This window comes from Haliotis rubra, unplaced genomic scaffold (assembly GCF_003918875.1).
Source record: "Haliotis rubra isolate DU_JTF1 unplaced genomic scaffold, ASM391887v1 Scf616, whole genome shotgun sequence".
Taxonomy (NCBI): Eukaryota; Metazoa; Mollusca; class Gastropoda; order Lepetellida; family Haliotidae; genus Haliotis; species Haliotis rubra.
This window is the reverse complement of record NW_025767320.1, coordinates 480,587-494,904: the sequence shown is the minus strand read 5'-3', so window position 1 is coordinate 494,904 and position 14,318 is coordinate 480,587. Positions and strand designations below refer to the sequence as shown.

The window sequence follows — 14,318 nt, the reverse complement described above, 5'->3', positions numbered from 1 at the left end:
AAGAGTGAGTGAGTGAGCTTAATTTTACACTGCTTTGAATGATGGACCAAATGTTAATTCCTCTCACAGACTTAGTAGTTAATTTTCACTTGTGTTGAATGAATTAGTTGGAATAAATGTGTCTGGCCTCAGGATGTTGTAACCATGGTAACTGGTATTGCAGGACCCCACTGGAGAGCAGCTGAAGAAGGAGAGGAAAGTGTCGAGGCTCGACTCGAGTTCAGCAGAAACTCAGCCGGTTCCTGGTGTGTATGACACTGCTAGATACTAACACAATGATATTTGACACTTGGGGCGGAGGGAGTAGCCTAGTGGTTATTAGTGGTGTCGAAGTGACCAAGCGACCAAACACTCAATCACATTTTCTCATAATCGAACACAGACAATTTTGGAACTGCTGTTTTAGACTTTGAAGCGCTTCACGATGGAACATATCTTGAAGTTGTCAGGGTCTGAAAACTAGTTTAATTCTTAGAAAACCCACTTCACTAACTGAAAAGTCATGACTGAATATTTCTTGAAGACTCTTGGATGTTTGTGTTCATGATATATTAGTCATCACTTGAAAAGTAGCAGGTTGCATTTGTTATACATATCTGCAATAACAATCTGGATAGGAAAATCTGAAAAATGGCGATAACCAATTTTTTTTACTGATTGTTAGTTGGTAATGAAGCAATCATCAATTGTGAGATTTCAACCAATTCCCAACACTAGTGGTTATAGCATTGGCTTGTCTCTCAGTCTCAGAAGACTTGGGTTCGATTCCCCACATGGGTACAATGTGTGTAACCCATTTCGGGTGTCTCTATGCCATGATATTGCTGGAATATTGCTAATAAGCGGCATAAAACCATACTCACTCACTCATTGATACTCTGCAGGAGTGTATCCAAGATAGCATCAATTTAGGTTTGGGGAAGCAGGCGTGAACTTGGTGACCCCTGTTGATCTACAGCATGCTGCACGTTGATTTCCAAATGTTTTGCCCATGTTTGATCATTTTATAAGACATGAGACTTCCATGTTTGAAGATCTGACAATACTGTTTGTATTCTAGCTATATGGCGGGGTCTGTAAATATCTGACAATATTGAGTGAACGAGTTTAGTATAAACACAACTTTGAACAGTATTTTACTTATATCACAGCATATCAGCTTGGTGCGAGTAACACCTGAAGTGATTGACGGTGTTGGATATTTATCACATTGGTGAAACTCACAAGCTTGAGCTTTGTGCTGACAATCTGATACACTCAGGGATTCAAAGCCAATAACAGATTTCTGGCATGCCCAAGGGAGGCAACTCTTTCCAGAGATTGTGCACGTAGATGACTGCCCCTGTGCTCCCTGACAGTTTCTTTGAGTATAGACAGCCTCACGACTGATTCGTCTTGTTTCCAAGGGGACGGTGGGGTAGCCTTCGTGGTTAAAGCGTTAATTTCGTCACGCTGAAGACCTGGGTTCGATTCCCCACATGGGTACAATGTGTGAAGCCCATTTCTGGTGTTCCTGTCGTGATATTGCTGGAATATTGCTAAAAGCGGCGTGAAAGTAAACTCACTCACTCACTCTTGTTTGCAGGGCCTGGATGAGGTTCAGAGCTACGACCTCCTTATGTCATTCCTGCCAACGACTTCGGGGCTCCAAGAAAAACCTGCAGGTGATTACAGCGTTTTTGCTTGCACACTGTTATTATGTCCATAGGTAAACTGGTTTTGTCCGGTCTAGTTACCCCTGGATTTAGCAAACTGTCAATGGTCAGTATACCTCAGAATAACATTGTTATAACAAGTTGCAAAGCTGTTAATGACTTGTTGTGTAGTTCCTGCAGTCACAGTTTCTCTTTTGCGAGTCAGAGAGAACATCACACACACACCCACCCTCTGTGTATCTCTCTTTCTCACTGGCTCACTTATTTCGCTACACAAGCAGACAAAGAGTCACCTCCCCTGCCTAACAGAAATAGTGGAACTAAAATGCATTTGTATACTTGAAACATGTATCAACTGGCATGCTTGGTAGTGATTTACCTTCAGTGCATCTGTGAATTGTACACATATATTTTACATTGTACATTAATAGAGCGAGGCCGCTACTTACTTTGCATCCAAGGGTACAGAGTATTCTGGAGTCTATGTATTACTATTGGTGTGATTGAAAAAGATGTATGGTGAAAAGAACTGAAAATTATTCAATTGTATGTAACTAAATGTGATCCCTGAACTGACGTTTGCAGCAAGTATTTGGTCATGAGCGCCACGCCCAGGCGCTGATCATGAAGATCCGAGACTACTACTTTACAGAGAGGCTGTACCTGTTGAAGTGTCTCCATCAAGTGCTCAACTTCTGGCCTGACACACAGCACCCATACAAGGTGAGTCATCTATACTTATCTTACCTTGTGTTTACATCTACACTTATCTAGCCTTGTGTTTACATCTACACTTATCTTGCCTTGTGTTTACATCTACACGTACAATGTGTTTACATCTACACGTACTGTGTGTTTACATCTACACGCACTGTGTGTTTACATCTACACGTACTGTGTGTTTACATCTACACGCATTGCCTTTAATGTTTACATCTACACGCATGCCTGTGTTTACATCTACACGCATGCTTCTGTGTGTTTACATCTACACATACTGTGTGTTTACATCTACACGCACTGTGTGTTTACATCTACACGCATTCGTGTGTGTTTACATCTACACATTCGTGCATACATCTGTGTTTACATCTACAACGTGTTTACTGTGTGTTTACATCTACACGCTGTGTGTTTACATCTACACGTACTGTGTGTTTACACGCACTGTGTACACTTACCGCATTGTGTTTACATCTACATTACACGTGTGTTTTACTGTACACTGTACTTACATCTACAAGTGTGTTTACATCTACACGCACTGTGTGTTTACATCTACACGCCATACCGTGTGTTTTACATCTACACTTAAAGTGTGTTTCTACGTCTACATCTGCCATACTGTGTGTTTACATCTACACTTATCTGTGCCATTGTGTTTTACATCTACACGTGTGTTTACATCTACACGCACTGTGTGTTTACATCTACACATACTGTGTGTTTACATCTACACATACTGTGTGTTTACATCTACACTTATCATGCCTTGTGTTTACATCTACACGTACTGTGTGTTTACATCTACACGTACTGTGTGTTTACATCTACACGTACTGTGTGTTTACATCTACACTTCTCTTGCCTTGTGTTTACATCTACACGTACTGTGTGTTTACATCTACACGTACTGTGTGTTTACATCTACACGTATTGTGTGTTTACATCTACACGTACTGTGTGTTTACATCTACACATACTGTGTGTTTACATCTACACGTACTGTGTGTTTACATCTACACGTACTGTGTGTTTACATCTACACATACGCACTGTGTTTACATCTACACTCGCCTCTACATCTATCATGTTGTGTTTACATCTACACGCACTCGTGTGTTTACATCTACACGCATGTGTTTTACATCTACACTTACCTTGCCTTGTGTTTACATCTACACGCATTGCTGTGTGTTTACATCTACACTTACCTTGCCTTGTGTGTTTACATCTACACGTACTGTGTGTTTACATCTACACGTACTGTGTGTTTACATCTACACGTACTGTGTGTTTACATCTACACGTACTCGTGTGTTTACATCTACACGTACTGTGTGTTTACATCTACACTTACCTTGCCTTGTGTTTACATCTACACGTACTGTGTGTTTACATCTACACGTACTGTGTGTTTACATCTACACTTACTTGCCTTGTGTTTACATCTACACGCACTGTGTGTTTACATCTACACTTATCGTGTGTTTACATCTGTGTTTACATCTACACGTACTTACTTCTACACGCTGTGTGTTTACATCTACACATACTGTGTGTTTACATCTACACGTTACATCACACGCACTGTGTGTTTACATCTACACATATCGTGCTGTTTACATCTACACGCACCGTAAGCTTTACCGTGTGTTTACATCTACACGTACCGTGTGTTTTTACATCTACACATTACTCATGTTTACATCTACACACATCTACACGCACTGTGTTTACATCTACACGCACGTGTGTTTACATCTACACGTACCGTGTGTTTACATCTACACGCATCGTCGTGTGTGTGTTTACATCCGTGTTTACATCTACATGTGTGTTTACATCTACACTTATCTTGCCTTGTGTTTACATCTACACATACTGTGTGTTTACATCTACACGTACTGTGTGTTTACGTCTACACATACTGTGTGTTTACATCTACACATACTGTGTGTTTACATCTACACGTACTGTGTGTTTACATCTACACTTATCTTGCCTTGTGTTTACATCTACACGCATCGTGTTATACATCTACACGCTGTGTGTTTACATCTACACGCATCATGCCTGTGTTTACATCTACACGCACTGTGTGTTTACATCTACACGTACTGTGTGTTTACATCTACACGTACTGTGTGTTTACATCTACACGTACTGTGTGTTTACATCTACACATCTTGCCTTGTGTTTACATCTACACGTACTGTGTGTTTACATCTACACGCACTGTGTGTTTACATCTACACTTATCGTGTTTTACATCTACACGCATTCGTCTTTACACTCACACGTTTACATCTACACGCATGCTGTGTTTACATCTACACTTATCATGCTGTGTGTTTACATCTACACGCACGTGTGTACACTTACTCTACACGCACTTTACATCTACACGCACTGTGTGTTTACATCTACACTTCTCTTGCCTTGTGTTTACATCTACACGCATTCGTGTTTTACATCTACACGCCTTGTGTTTACATCTACACATGTACTGTGTGTTTACATCTACACTTTTTTACATCTACACGCATTCGTGCTGTGTTTTACATCTACACTGTTTACACTGTGTGTTTACATCTACGCACTTGTTTAATACATCTGCACTTTGTTTACATCTACACTTCTTGCCTTGTGTTTACATCTACACGTACTGTGTGTTTACGTCTACACTTTTCTTGCCTTCGAAATAATCGCCAGCTTGGAGGCCAAGCATCAGCTGTTATTGTATCGGGCCGGCAGTTTTTTAGTTTGACTTACCGGCTATGCATTTACATCTACACTCACTTGCTATGTGTTTACATCTAGACTTTACTGACCCAGTGTTTACACCTTGCTGACTGTTTACACCTTGTTTACACCTTGATGACTGTCTACACGTTGTTGACTGTTTACACCTTGTTTACACCTTCCTGACTGTTTACACCTTGATGACTGTCTACACGTTGTTGACTGTTTACACCTTGTTGACTGTTTACACCTAGCTGATGATTTACCCCTTGCTCACTGCTGTTTACACCTTGTTGATGTTTTACCCCTTGCTGACTGTTTACACCTTGTTTACTCCTTGCATACTGTTTACACCTTGCTGACTGTTTTCACCATGTTGACTGTTAAGACCTTGTTGACTGTTTACACCTTGCTGACTGTGTACACCTTTTTGACTGTTTTCACCCTGCTGACTGTTTACACCTTGTTTACACCTTGCTGACTGCTTACACCTTGTTGACTGTTTACACCTTGTTGACTGTTGACACCTTGCAGACTGTTTTACACCTTGCTGACTGTTAACACCTTCCTGACTGTTAACACCTTGCTGACTGTTTACACCTTGTTGACTGTTTACACCTTCCTGACTGTTTACACCATGCTGACTGTTTACACCTTTTTAACTGTTTACACCTTGTTGACTGTTTACCAATTACACCTTGACCTACTTGCCTGTCATGTTGCAGGAGGCATACAGCCAGTTCCTGAATGACCTGCTGGACAACTACCAGCTCACAGACAAGGTGAGAGTTATGGCCCCTGCTTGTGCCAGTAACTAATGGCCATGTATGTTTATCCAACATTTGCCCTCATGATCTGGGGTCAATCAGTGCCATATTCATGCTTGTTGGTTTTCACCCAAACTGTTGGCAAATCCCTGATCAACGAGCATTATGCATGTTCCCTTCATGCATCAGAAAATCTAAGGGGTATCATATTCCCTGTATGCTGTAACTAAAAGTGCACAGTGTTAATTGTACATGGTAAAATTTAATACAATTCTTCAACAAGATACATGGGTATTTTGAGAAAATATGCAAATGTAGAATGTCATACTAGTGCCTTTGGAAGTTTTGTATTGAGCGAGAAGATTTCATGGGAGCAGAGAAACTTAGGATAGCAATACAGGGGTGCAATACAGATGACGTCAACTTCCGTATTGCACCCCAGATTCCGTATTGAACCCCTGCCGCTATGCTATGATTTGATGTATTAAGTAACAGATTAATGCAAGATAAGAGGGTATATAATAGATATAGAATGTCATACTAGTGCATTTGGATGTTTTGTATTGAACTCGAAGATGTCATGCCTTGCCTATAACATGTTTGTGTTTTTCTTTATAACTATTATGAAGTCTTCTGTACGTAGCAAGTCTCAGATTTGTGTTGAAGCTGTTGGATATATAAATCCATGTCATTTTCAGCTGCTGTCTCAGTTCTCCGATGTGTGTAAAGCTCAGATGCCAACTTGGGAGTCTCACGGGCCACTGATGGTGAGTTGCAATCACTTTCATCCTGCATCAGGTGAACTGCTAGTTTGTCATGAAGAATGGAAAATTGTTGCAATATATAAGGCCCTTTCAGGTTTTCATTTCACAGTACAATTTCAGTTCTCCCCATTGTAACCATGGTAACATGAAATTCTTTGAATCATGTGGTAACTGCTTTTGAATTGAGTGCAAACTGATGAATCATGTTTCAGACAGAGCATCAATCCCAGGCATGGATACACCAGAATCTGAAAGAACAGGTGGGTGACCTTGAGAATTGAAGGTCAGGTCATCAGAGGTTACGCATCAGGAGAACCAGCATTGCGGTGTTGTACCATGTAAATTGTGTTCAGATTTGTGCCTGGCAGAAAAGCTTGAAGTTTACACATGTTTATCCAGAACAGACTGTGCCTTTTGTAGGGCCACCATGTCATCTACAAGATAAACAATGTATTGAGTAAACGGTGTAGTGAAAGGCGTCATGCCGAAGACCCGGGTTCGAATCCCCACATGGGCACAATGTGTGAAGCCCATTTCTGGTGTCCCCTCCCGTGATGTTGCTGGAATATTGCTAAAAGCGGCGTAAAACCAAACTCAGTCAGTCTGTTTCTGTGTTTCAGTGTGAGCTATTGGAGTTGCTGCTACTTTACTTCAAGGACTTTGAGACAAATGAGAAAGGTTTCCTGGATCTCTTGGAGAAATTCAAGGTGAGCATCATGAATAAACTCAGCCAAATACTGTCTGCGACTTTAGCAACTTCGTCTAGTAAACTTCTGTTAAGTCCTTTGAGCTCAGCCTAATAAAAGTCAGCATATAATATTTCTGAAAAATGATGCTCAGATATTCCCATACTTTAGCATCGACTTACGACTGTCGTAGCGCTACGATTGCTTTGTGAAGCAGGGCCCTGATCTCAGGTTTTGGCACAGCCTGCTCAGGTTTGTTGCGTTATAGAATTGGACACAGCTGGCCCTGTTGTCTTAGGTGCTACAATTTGGATTTAAGTCGTGTTGCTTAGGTCTGTTTGAATCCCCCGATCATAAGTTTGAAGCTCAGATTTGCTCAGGCCCATGAAACAGTCGCAGGGCTAACATGGTCATAACACCCATACTTTAACATCGACTTACCGGCAAACAATGATAAGTTGAGCACTGACCTGACAATTGACCTGAATTAGAATGTGTGAGTGCCGCCCACTCGCTTACCATTTTTAGCGAAGGGGCCGCAGGTTGTCCGCAATCAAGTGTAGTGCAATGGGTGAAGCAAGAAGCAAGGCGCGTGCAGCTACGTATGGAATCAATTTCATCGTCATGCAATGCGTGTGCACTAGCCTACATCTGCTCTACCTTTCACAAACCAAATGGGTTTGCTCATTGCTGTGCACCGCCTACTTGTCGTATACGAGTTCTCTGCGCAGCTCCAACTTATCCTTGTTTGCCAGTAAGACTGATGTAGTGCTACGATCACTTTGTGGAAGGGGGCCCTGGTTTGGATTCATAGTTCACCAGCACCATCGCTGTCCTCTTCGGACAATGAAAGGTCAAAGGCCAGTTTCATTTTGGACTTTTCACCCACTTTGAACAGAAATGCTGTGATATAACTGAGATAGTGTGATATGTAGGATTAAATCCTCAGTCACTCGGGGAAGCCATTTTGAGTTGAGAGTGCATGGTTTCACATGACCTAGGATTCATGCGTATTTTACAGAACAACTGGGTAGGATTCCAAGTGCAAGTTATACCAGTGGTTGACAGTAATAGCTGAAGGACTCAGTCTCCATCACTATAACAGATTGATGATATCCTAGACCATCACTATGTCCGTCTATGTGTGTGATCTGTGTCAGTGGGCTGTCTGTTTCAGGGTCATGGGTTTGGATACCTACAGAGCTACAAACATGCCCTGGGGAAGGCTGATGAGAAGATTGTCAAGAGAATAGGGTAGGGTATCTTCACTTTACTGCATGGTCATTGCAGGCCATGTGGCAGTTTTGCCCATTTGTAAATGTCTGATATCTATATGTCTGTATATTTTACTTCAGACTGTTGCGACCCATGAATATCACGGGTTAGAATTGATCTTCAGTAACCCATGCTTGTTGGAAGAAGAGCCGACTAGCGGGATCGGGTGGTCAGTCTGGCTTACTTGGTTTACACATGTCATTGTATCCCAATTGTGTAGATCAATGCTCATGCTGTTGATCACTGGATTGTCTGATCAGACTTGATTATTACTGACCGTCGCCATGTATCTGGAATATTGCTGAGGCGCTAGGCATTGATTGCGTAAAAAACTTAACTCACTCTCACTTAATGTACACTTCCAGGTGCTGACGGGCATTGATTGGATAATGCAGCTACTTGTTGGCTCCGAGTTCATATACTGTGGTGACTATCTGCTGAGCATAACATCTCAGAGGGCTGTGTTAGTCCAGACTAGTATGAGCATCAGTGCATCCTGATATTAATCTGATTTTTCACCTCCCTCAAACTGCTGGCTTAGCATATTTGAGATGACTGACTGACTGGCTGAGTTTGGTTTCGCGCTTTTAGCAATATTCCAGCAACATCCGCGGTGGGGACACCAGAAATGGGCTTCACACATTGTAGCCATGTGGGGATTCGAACCGGGTCTTCACATATTGACCATGTCAGTAAGTTTAGTTTTCGAGCCGGCAGGCTTTAACCATTAGGCTACCCCACTTGCCCCATGTTTGAGATGAAGCAAAAGCAGATATGACTATCTTGATTGCTCCAGTTAGGCAAAGGTCTTGCTGTTCACATATTGACCATGTCAGGTGTAATTGTTTGTAAGGGTACATGTCTGTCTACTGTTGTCCAGCTACCTGGAAATGCTGATATTGCTTTCGACCTGATGGACTTCCACCGGCGTAAAGTGTCGAGGACAACAAGTGAGTCATTTTCCATAGCAGCTTATCCATGGCAACAGGATTTTAGTGGGCGTAATTTTTTTGTGTTCTTGTGTGTAAACAATGAATGATCTTAAGAAATATACTGAAAAATTGGGATATCGATATGATCACAATGATAAATGACATTAGTTACCATGGCTACCTATCCATGGCAACCAGGATTTTAGTAGACATAATTTTTCTTGTTTTGTGTTCTTGTTCCATCTGTTATCAGTTAATGATCTTAAGAAATATACTGAAAAGAATTGGATATCGATATGATCACAGTTATCAATGACATTTTTGTTTCAGTTTTGATGAGCACCTCCTCCTCAGTAAGAGAGATACATTTAATGTGAGTTTAAGTTTTAGCTGATATGGTTTTCATTTCCTAAACATGCACAAGGTGGTTAGGTAACAGAACATTGTTTGTCCAAACTAGAATGACCATGTCTCTGTTTTTGTGTCCTGTCACCACTGGCAATATTTCTAAACACATGTGGGGTGGTGGGTAGCCTAGTGGTTAAAGCGTTCACTCATCACGCCGAAGACTCGGGTTCAATTCCCCACATGGGTACAATGTGTAAAGCCCATTTCTGGTGCCTCCACTGAGACATTGCTGGAATATTGCTAAAAGTGGCGTAAAACTAAACTCACTCACTCAGTATTTCTCTACACAGAGGCTGAGACAGTGAACTAAATATGTTTGCAGGTTCACAACTTCTGACAAAATACATTTTGAATGAAATGATTAATGGTTTGTGAACAAATGATATTATTATTAGGTGATTTCCAAACTGAAATACTGAAAATATATTGTGAAATCAGTTAATAACGTATCCAAAAAATTGAAAATTTGAAAAGGTCCACAATATTTCTTTGGCTGGAGGCTGATGTAACATCTGGATCAGATTCTAATCAAATGTTTTGGAGAAAACAGTATACAGTCGTGCCCCGTTTATCCGAACACTTGTGTTTTTCTTGAAATTTTTCGGATAAATGAATTTTGGGATATCTGAACCGAGGACCATATGGAAAAAGACAGACAGATTCGGGTGTGGCTAGATGCATTGTCCATCAGTAATATAACATGCCTACCTCTCAATCTCATCTGTCTGTCAAATGCTAGCAACCAATCCGCGAAACAGTTCTGATGTCATCCGCAGCTTTTGCATTGTTCCTGTACCCAACATAAACCTCCGGTTAAAATCACTGCCAAAACAACAGGGGCGTCTAGCCTTGCCAATAACAATTGTGCGCCTCAAGATTAACTCAGTGTCACCTTGCTAATTAAGGGCAGTTAATCCTCTCACCCTTCAAAGAATGCCCGGCTTGTAACCCTTGTTTCATGTTAGGGCCGCGCCAAGGCCACTTTCGGTAAAATCTTGGCGTGTAAACATACTGACAGGTGCTCAGCCATCCCGGATATCTGAGAAAAGAAATGCATATGATTTAGCATTTGGTATGTGAAAATGACCATCCGGTTACAGAAACCCGGTTTCGGTTAAGTGAGTAGTTTTACAAGCGTTGTGAATTACGTTTTAATGAATTTTTCGTTCGGGCGAGTTTTCGGATATTTGAGGTTCGGATAAGCGGGGCACAACTGTAGATGTGTTAGTAGACCACAGATTTTTGACTAAAGAGGAGAGTAACATACAGTTAACTGAGTGCGATTGATTTTTGTGTGTAGAAAGTCAACAAAATATTTGAGCACCTGGGGTCTGGCTGACAGGTAACACCGCTATTGTTGGGATGGGCGTCCTCCGCCAGTTAATGCGTCGGCGAGGATGAGAATGCCATGATGGCGAGGAAGTTGGGCAACATGGCGTTGCAGTTAAGAAGTGTTTGACTACACCCTTGACCTACTGAAGGTGGAGCCGTTTAATGGCAGCCGCGATGCGTTGTAGTGATGGTCTAAAGCGATTGAAAGGCCCAAACCAAACATTTCTATAATGTAACTCAAACAATTTTGCCCAATGTTTAGTTTTTAATAATGCTAATCAAATTTTTTATTTGTTAACATTGATGCCACAGAAACACATTAAGTCCCTAGGTGGATAACACTAAAACACTTAGAATGACAAATAATACTGGTCTTTCTGATACTTTAACTACTGTGTGTGGTCTGCATAGGCTGTAGTACTAGTGACGGGCTTTAGTACTGAAGGATAGGTATCCGTTGCTCAATTATTTCTCCTTTGAACAAGATCTTGAGCTAATTTTGTTTCCTGGAAGCTTTTTCACAACTTACTCCAATAGTACTTGGAAGAACAGGTGAGGACAGTGTATTTCATGAAAACTAGTGCAAGAGTATTTCTTTTTCAGAAGAAGTCCTCCTTAGGGTACATATAAGCATTAAAATATCCATTTTAAATCCTCGATAGTTGTAACTATATTTTTCAATAAAATGTTTACAAACAAAAACTTCGTATTTTAAACTTATCCTATCTCACGGTAAGTACTTTTCTCTCTTGATTAGACACTGAGTGGAGCGATGTAAACTTTTCCCTAGGCCTCTCTTGTCCATCCGCCCAAGCACTCCATGCTCATTATAAGACTGCTTCCTAGCTCTCATGCAAAGTATCGCGGCATGCACCACTAGCTGCCCGCGTGACTATCTCTGAATGATCATTCTCTTTCTTGTATGCACATGAGTGTGGGCGTATTTTGCTTTGCTCAGCGTTTTCAACTTAGTCTACAACATTGAGAAGTTGACCAGCCAAAGAGAGGAAAAATGCTCGGTTTAATAAAGTGTTCTCCTTGAGTGATCCACATTGATATTGTATTGACTGTATGGGACAGTGTAAATGGGACTCTCGTTCTGCGATAAATGCAAGGTTCTTACTTGGTGACTACACTTTCGGGCCTGCGCTTTCGTCATGTTGCTGACAGAGCTCGTTATGCCGCTTCACTTAGCGGACCCAGTCCCAGAAAGGTAAGTTTAAAGCGTCCTAATTTGTCTGCTTTCGGCAGTCACAGTCCCTCTTTCGAATGATGAGGGATTTCATGAAGGCGTCATCAGATTCTTACTTATCGGGAAGACATTAGGCATTTGTTGGGCTCTCAACATTCCAGCCAGAGTCCTTAGTCTTCCGACCCGCGTACCCGATAGTGGTTGTCGAGACTGCCACCACCCTCAGGAGACCTTTACACAGCGGGACCTTCGAACAGCTCTGTCTCGTTCACGGACCAGTTATCTTCGGCAACCTGGTTTATCTGTTTGAGGACAAGAATCAGCTGATCTCTAGGCCTGACTGCTAAGAAGCCGTTCTCGCTCTCGTTCATCCAGTAGTGACAAGAGGAACCAGTCTACCTCGCCTCAACGCCTGTCAGTGGTATTTCGTCGTCTCCTTCCCATTCGGCGGAAAGAAATGTGTCTTGTGTCCAGCTACCTCGATCTTCTGGCTTGGCTGAAGCCTGCCAGATCGAATCACAGTTTGCGGATCATGCCGCCTGCTCCGCTCCCTCCACCTCGACTTTTAGCGGACTGTCCACCTGGATAGACCTGGTAGATCTACTTCACTGCCAAGACGCCACTCTTTGACTCGTTTACATTCAACTAAGCAACGCCTCCATCTACTTCGTTGAGATCGGTTCTTCGATCGAAGTCACCTCCTCGGACTTCGTCTTCTCGTCAGCATGGGACTTCCTCTTCTCGCGCCTTGACCCATCAACCTAGATCTCCTACCGATGGAAGCTGCTGCCTATGGTTCAAGATCCAGGGATCATCATTCTCGTTATGATACTTCCCCTTCTTGTTCCTGATCTCCTCATCAGGTCTCCATATGTGTGTCTTCTTCCGGTTCGTCCCCCTCGAGACATCAATATGGTTCTACAGATAGGAGATCTACTCAGCGAGACCGATTATAGATCTCAGCGTGCTTTCGACTTCTGGCCGGGCTCCTGCTTCCCTCACAGCGTCTCTCTAGTCTACTCGGATTGTACCAGATTCCTGGACTCCTGCGCGGAAACTACTCATCCCCAGATCTGGCTGCGATGTTGAGTGCTATTTACTACTGCTTGGAATCAGCAACAGTCTGCTCCCTCGATAGGGACGAATGAGCATTCAACGAACTAGCGTTAGATCAGCGAACCAAGGCTGCATCTACTTAATTGGCATTCAGCGAACCCGAAATTAAGCCAGACCGGCTTTCCTTGAACGGAGATCGTTTAACCAGCATTTATCGAATCGGCAGCCACTGAATCGGCGTTTTGTCTTAACTAGCGTCCATGGTTCACGAACTCATCCAAATATCATCGTCGAACCCGATTCGGCAGGGCGGTTAATACGACATCATCGAACTAATTCTTCTGTACAGAATGGCTCATCTCCTCCGAACCACATCGCCCGATTCACTACAACATCCCGTTACTAGTTAACCAGATCGATCTGCTCATCACCGAACTAGTTCGTCCGGGCCAAACTGAGTTAAGCGCACTAGAACCCGGATCATAGTACCGATTCAGATCTTACCTCGCCGAGCCAGATCAAGTAACCAATCCTGGTCATCGAACCGTGCCAGATCGCCAGATCAACAGCGTTAAGCCAAACCATCAGTATTCACCGAACTGCCAGCATTGCGAACCATGCAGCCTTTAAGGTACAGAAATAATGTTGGTTCAGTCGACACACATGGTCGCTTGGTTTACAGCTACAGCTATCCGGTAAAGATCATACTCACTCACTCACTCATCTACAGCTATCTTGAGCAAGATACCAGATGATCTACTTACTACATTCAGCTTGGCGGATCGA

At 42.4% G+C, this 14,318-nt stretch overlaps 1 protein-coding gene across 1 annotated transcript in view; it reads left to right on the top strand.

Moving 5' to 3' along the window:
- Nucleotides 1-14,318, top strand: part of LOC124256054 (nucleoporin NUP188-like) — an 80,094-nt gene that overhangs the window by 3,092 nt on the left and 62,684 nt on the right. Inside the window, 14 exon segments of the mRNA XM_046689979.1 lie at nt 164-216; nt 218-245; nt 1,586-1,635; nt 1,637-1,664; nt 2,241-2,378; nt 5,846-5,902; nt 6,586-6,654; nt 6,864-6,911; nt 7,272-7,358; nt 8,515-8,591; nt 9,493-9,513; nt 9,875-9,917; nt 11,349-11,402; nt 11,404-11,454. Of these exon segments, the coding sequence (XP_046545935.1) occupies nt 164-216; nt 218-245; nt 1,586-1,635; nt 1,637-1,664; nt 2,241-2,378; nt 5,846-5,902; nt 6,586-6,654; nt 6,864-6,911; nt 7,272-7,358; nt 8,515-8,591; nt 9,493-9,513; nt 9,875-9,917; nt 11,349-11,402; nt 11,404-11,454 (804 nt within the window).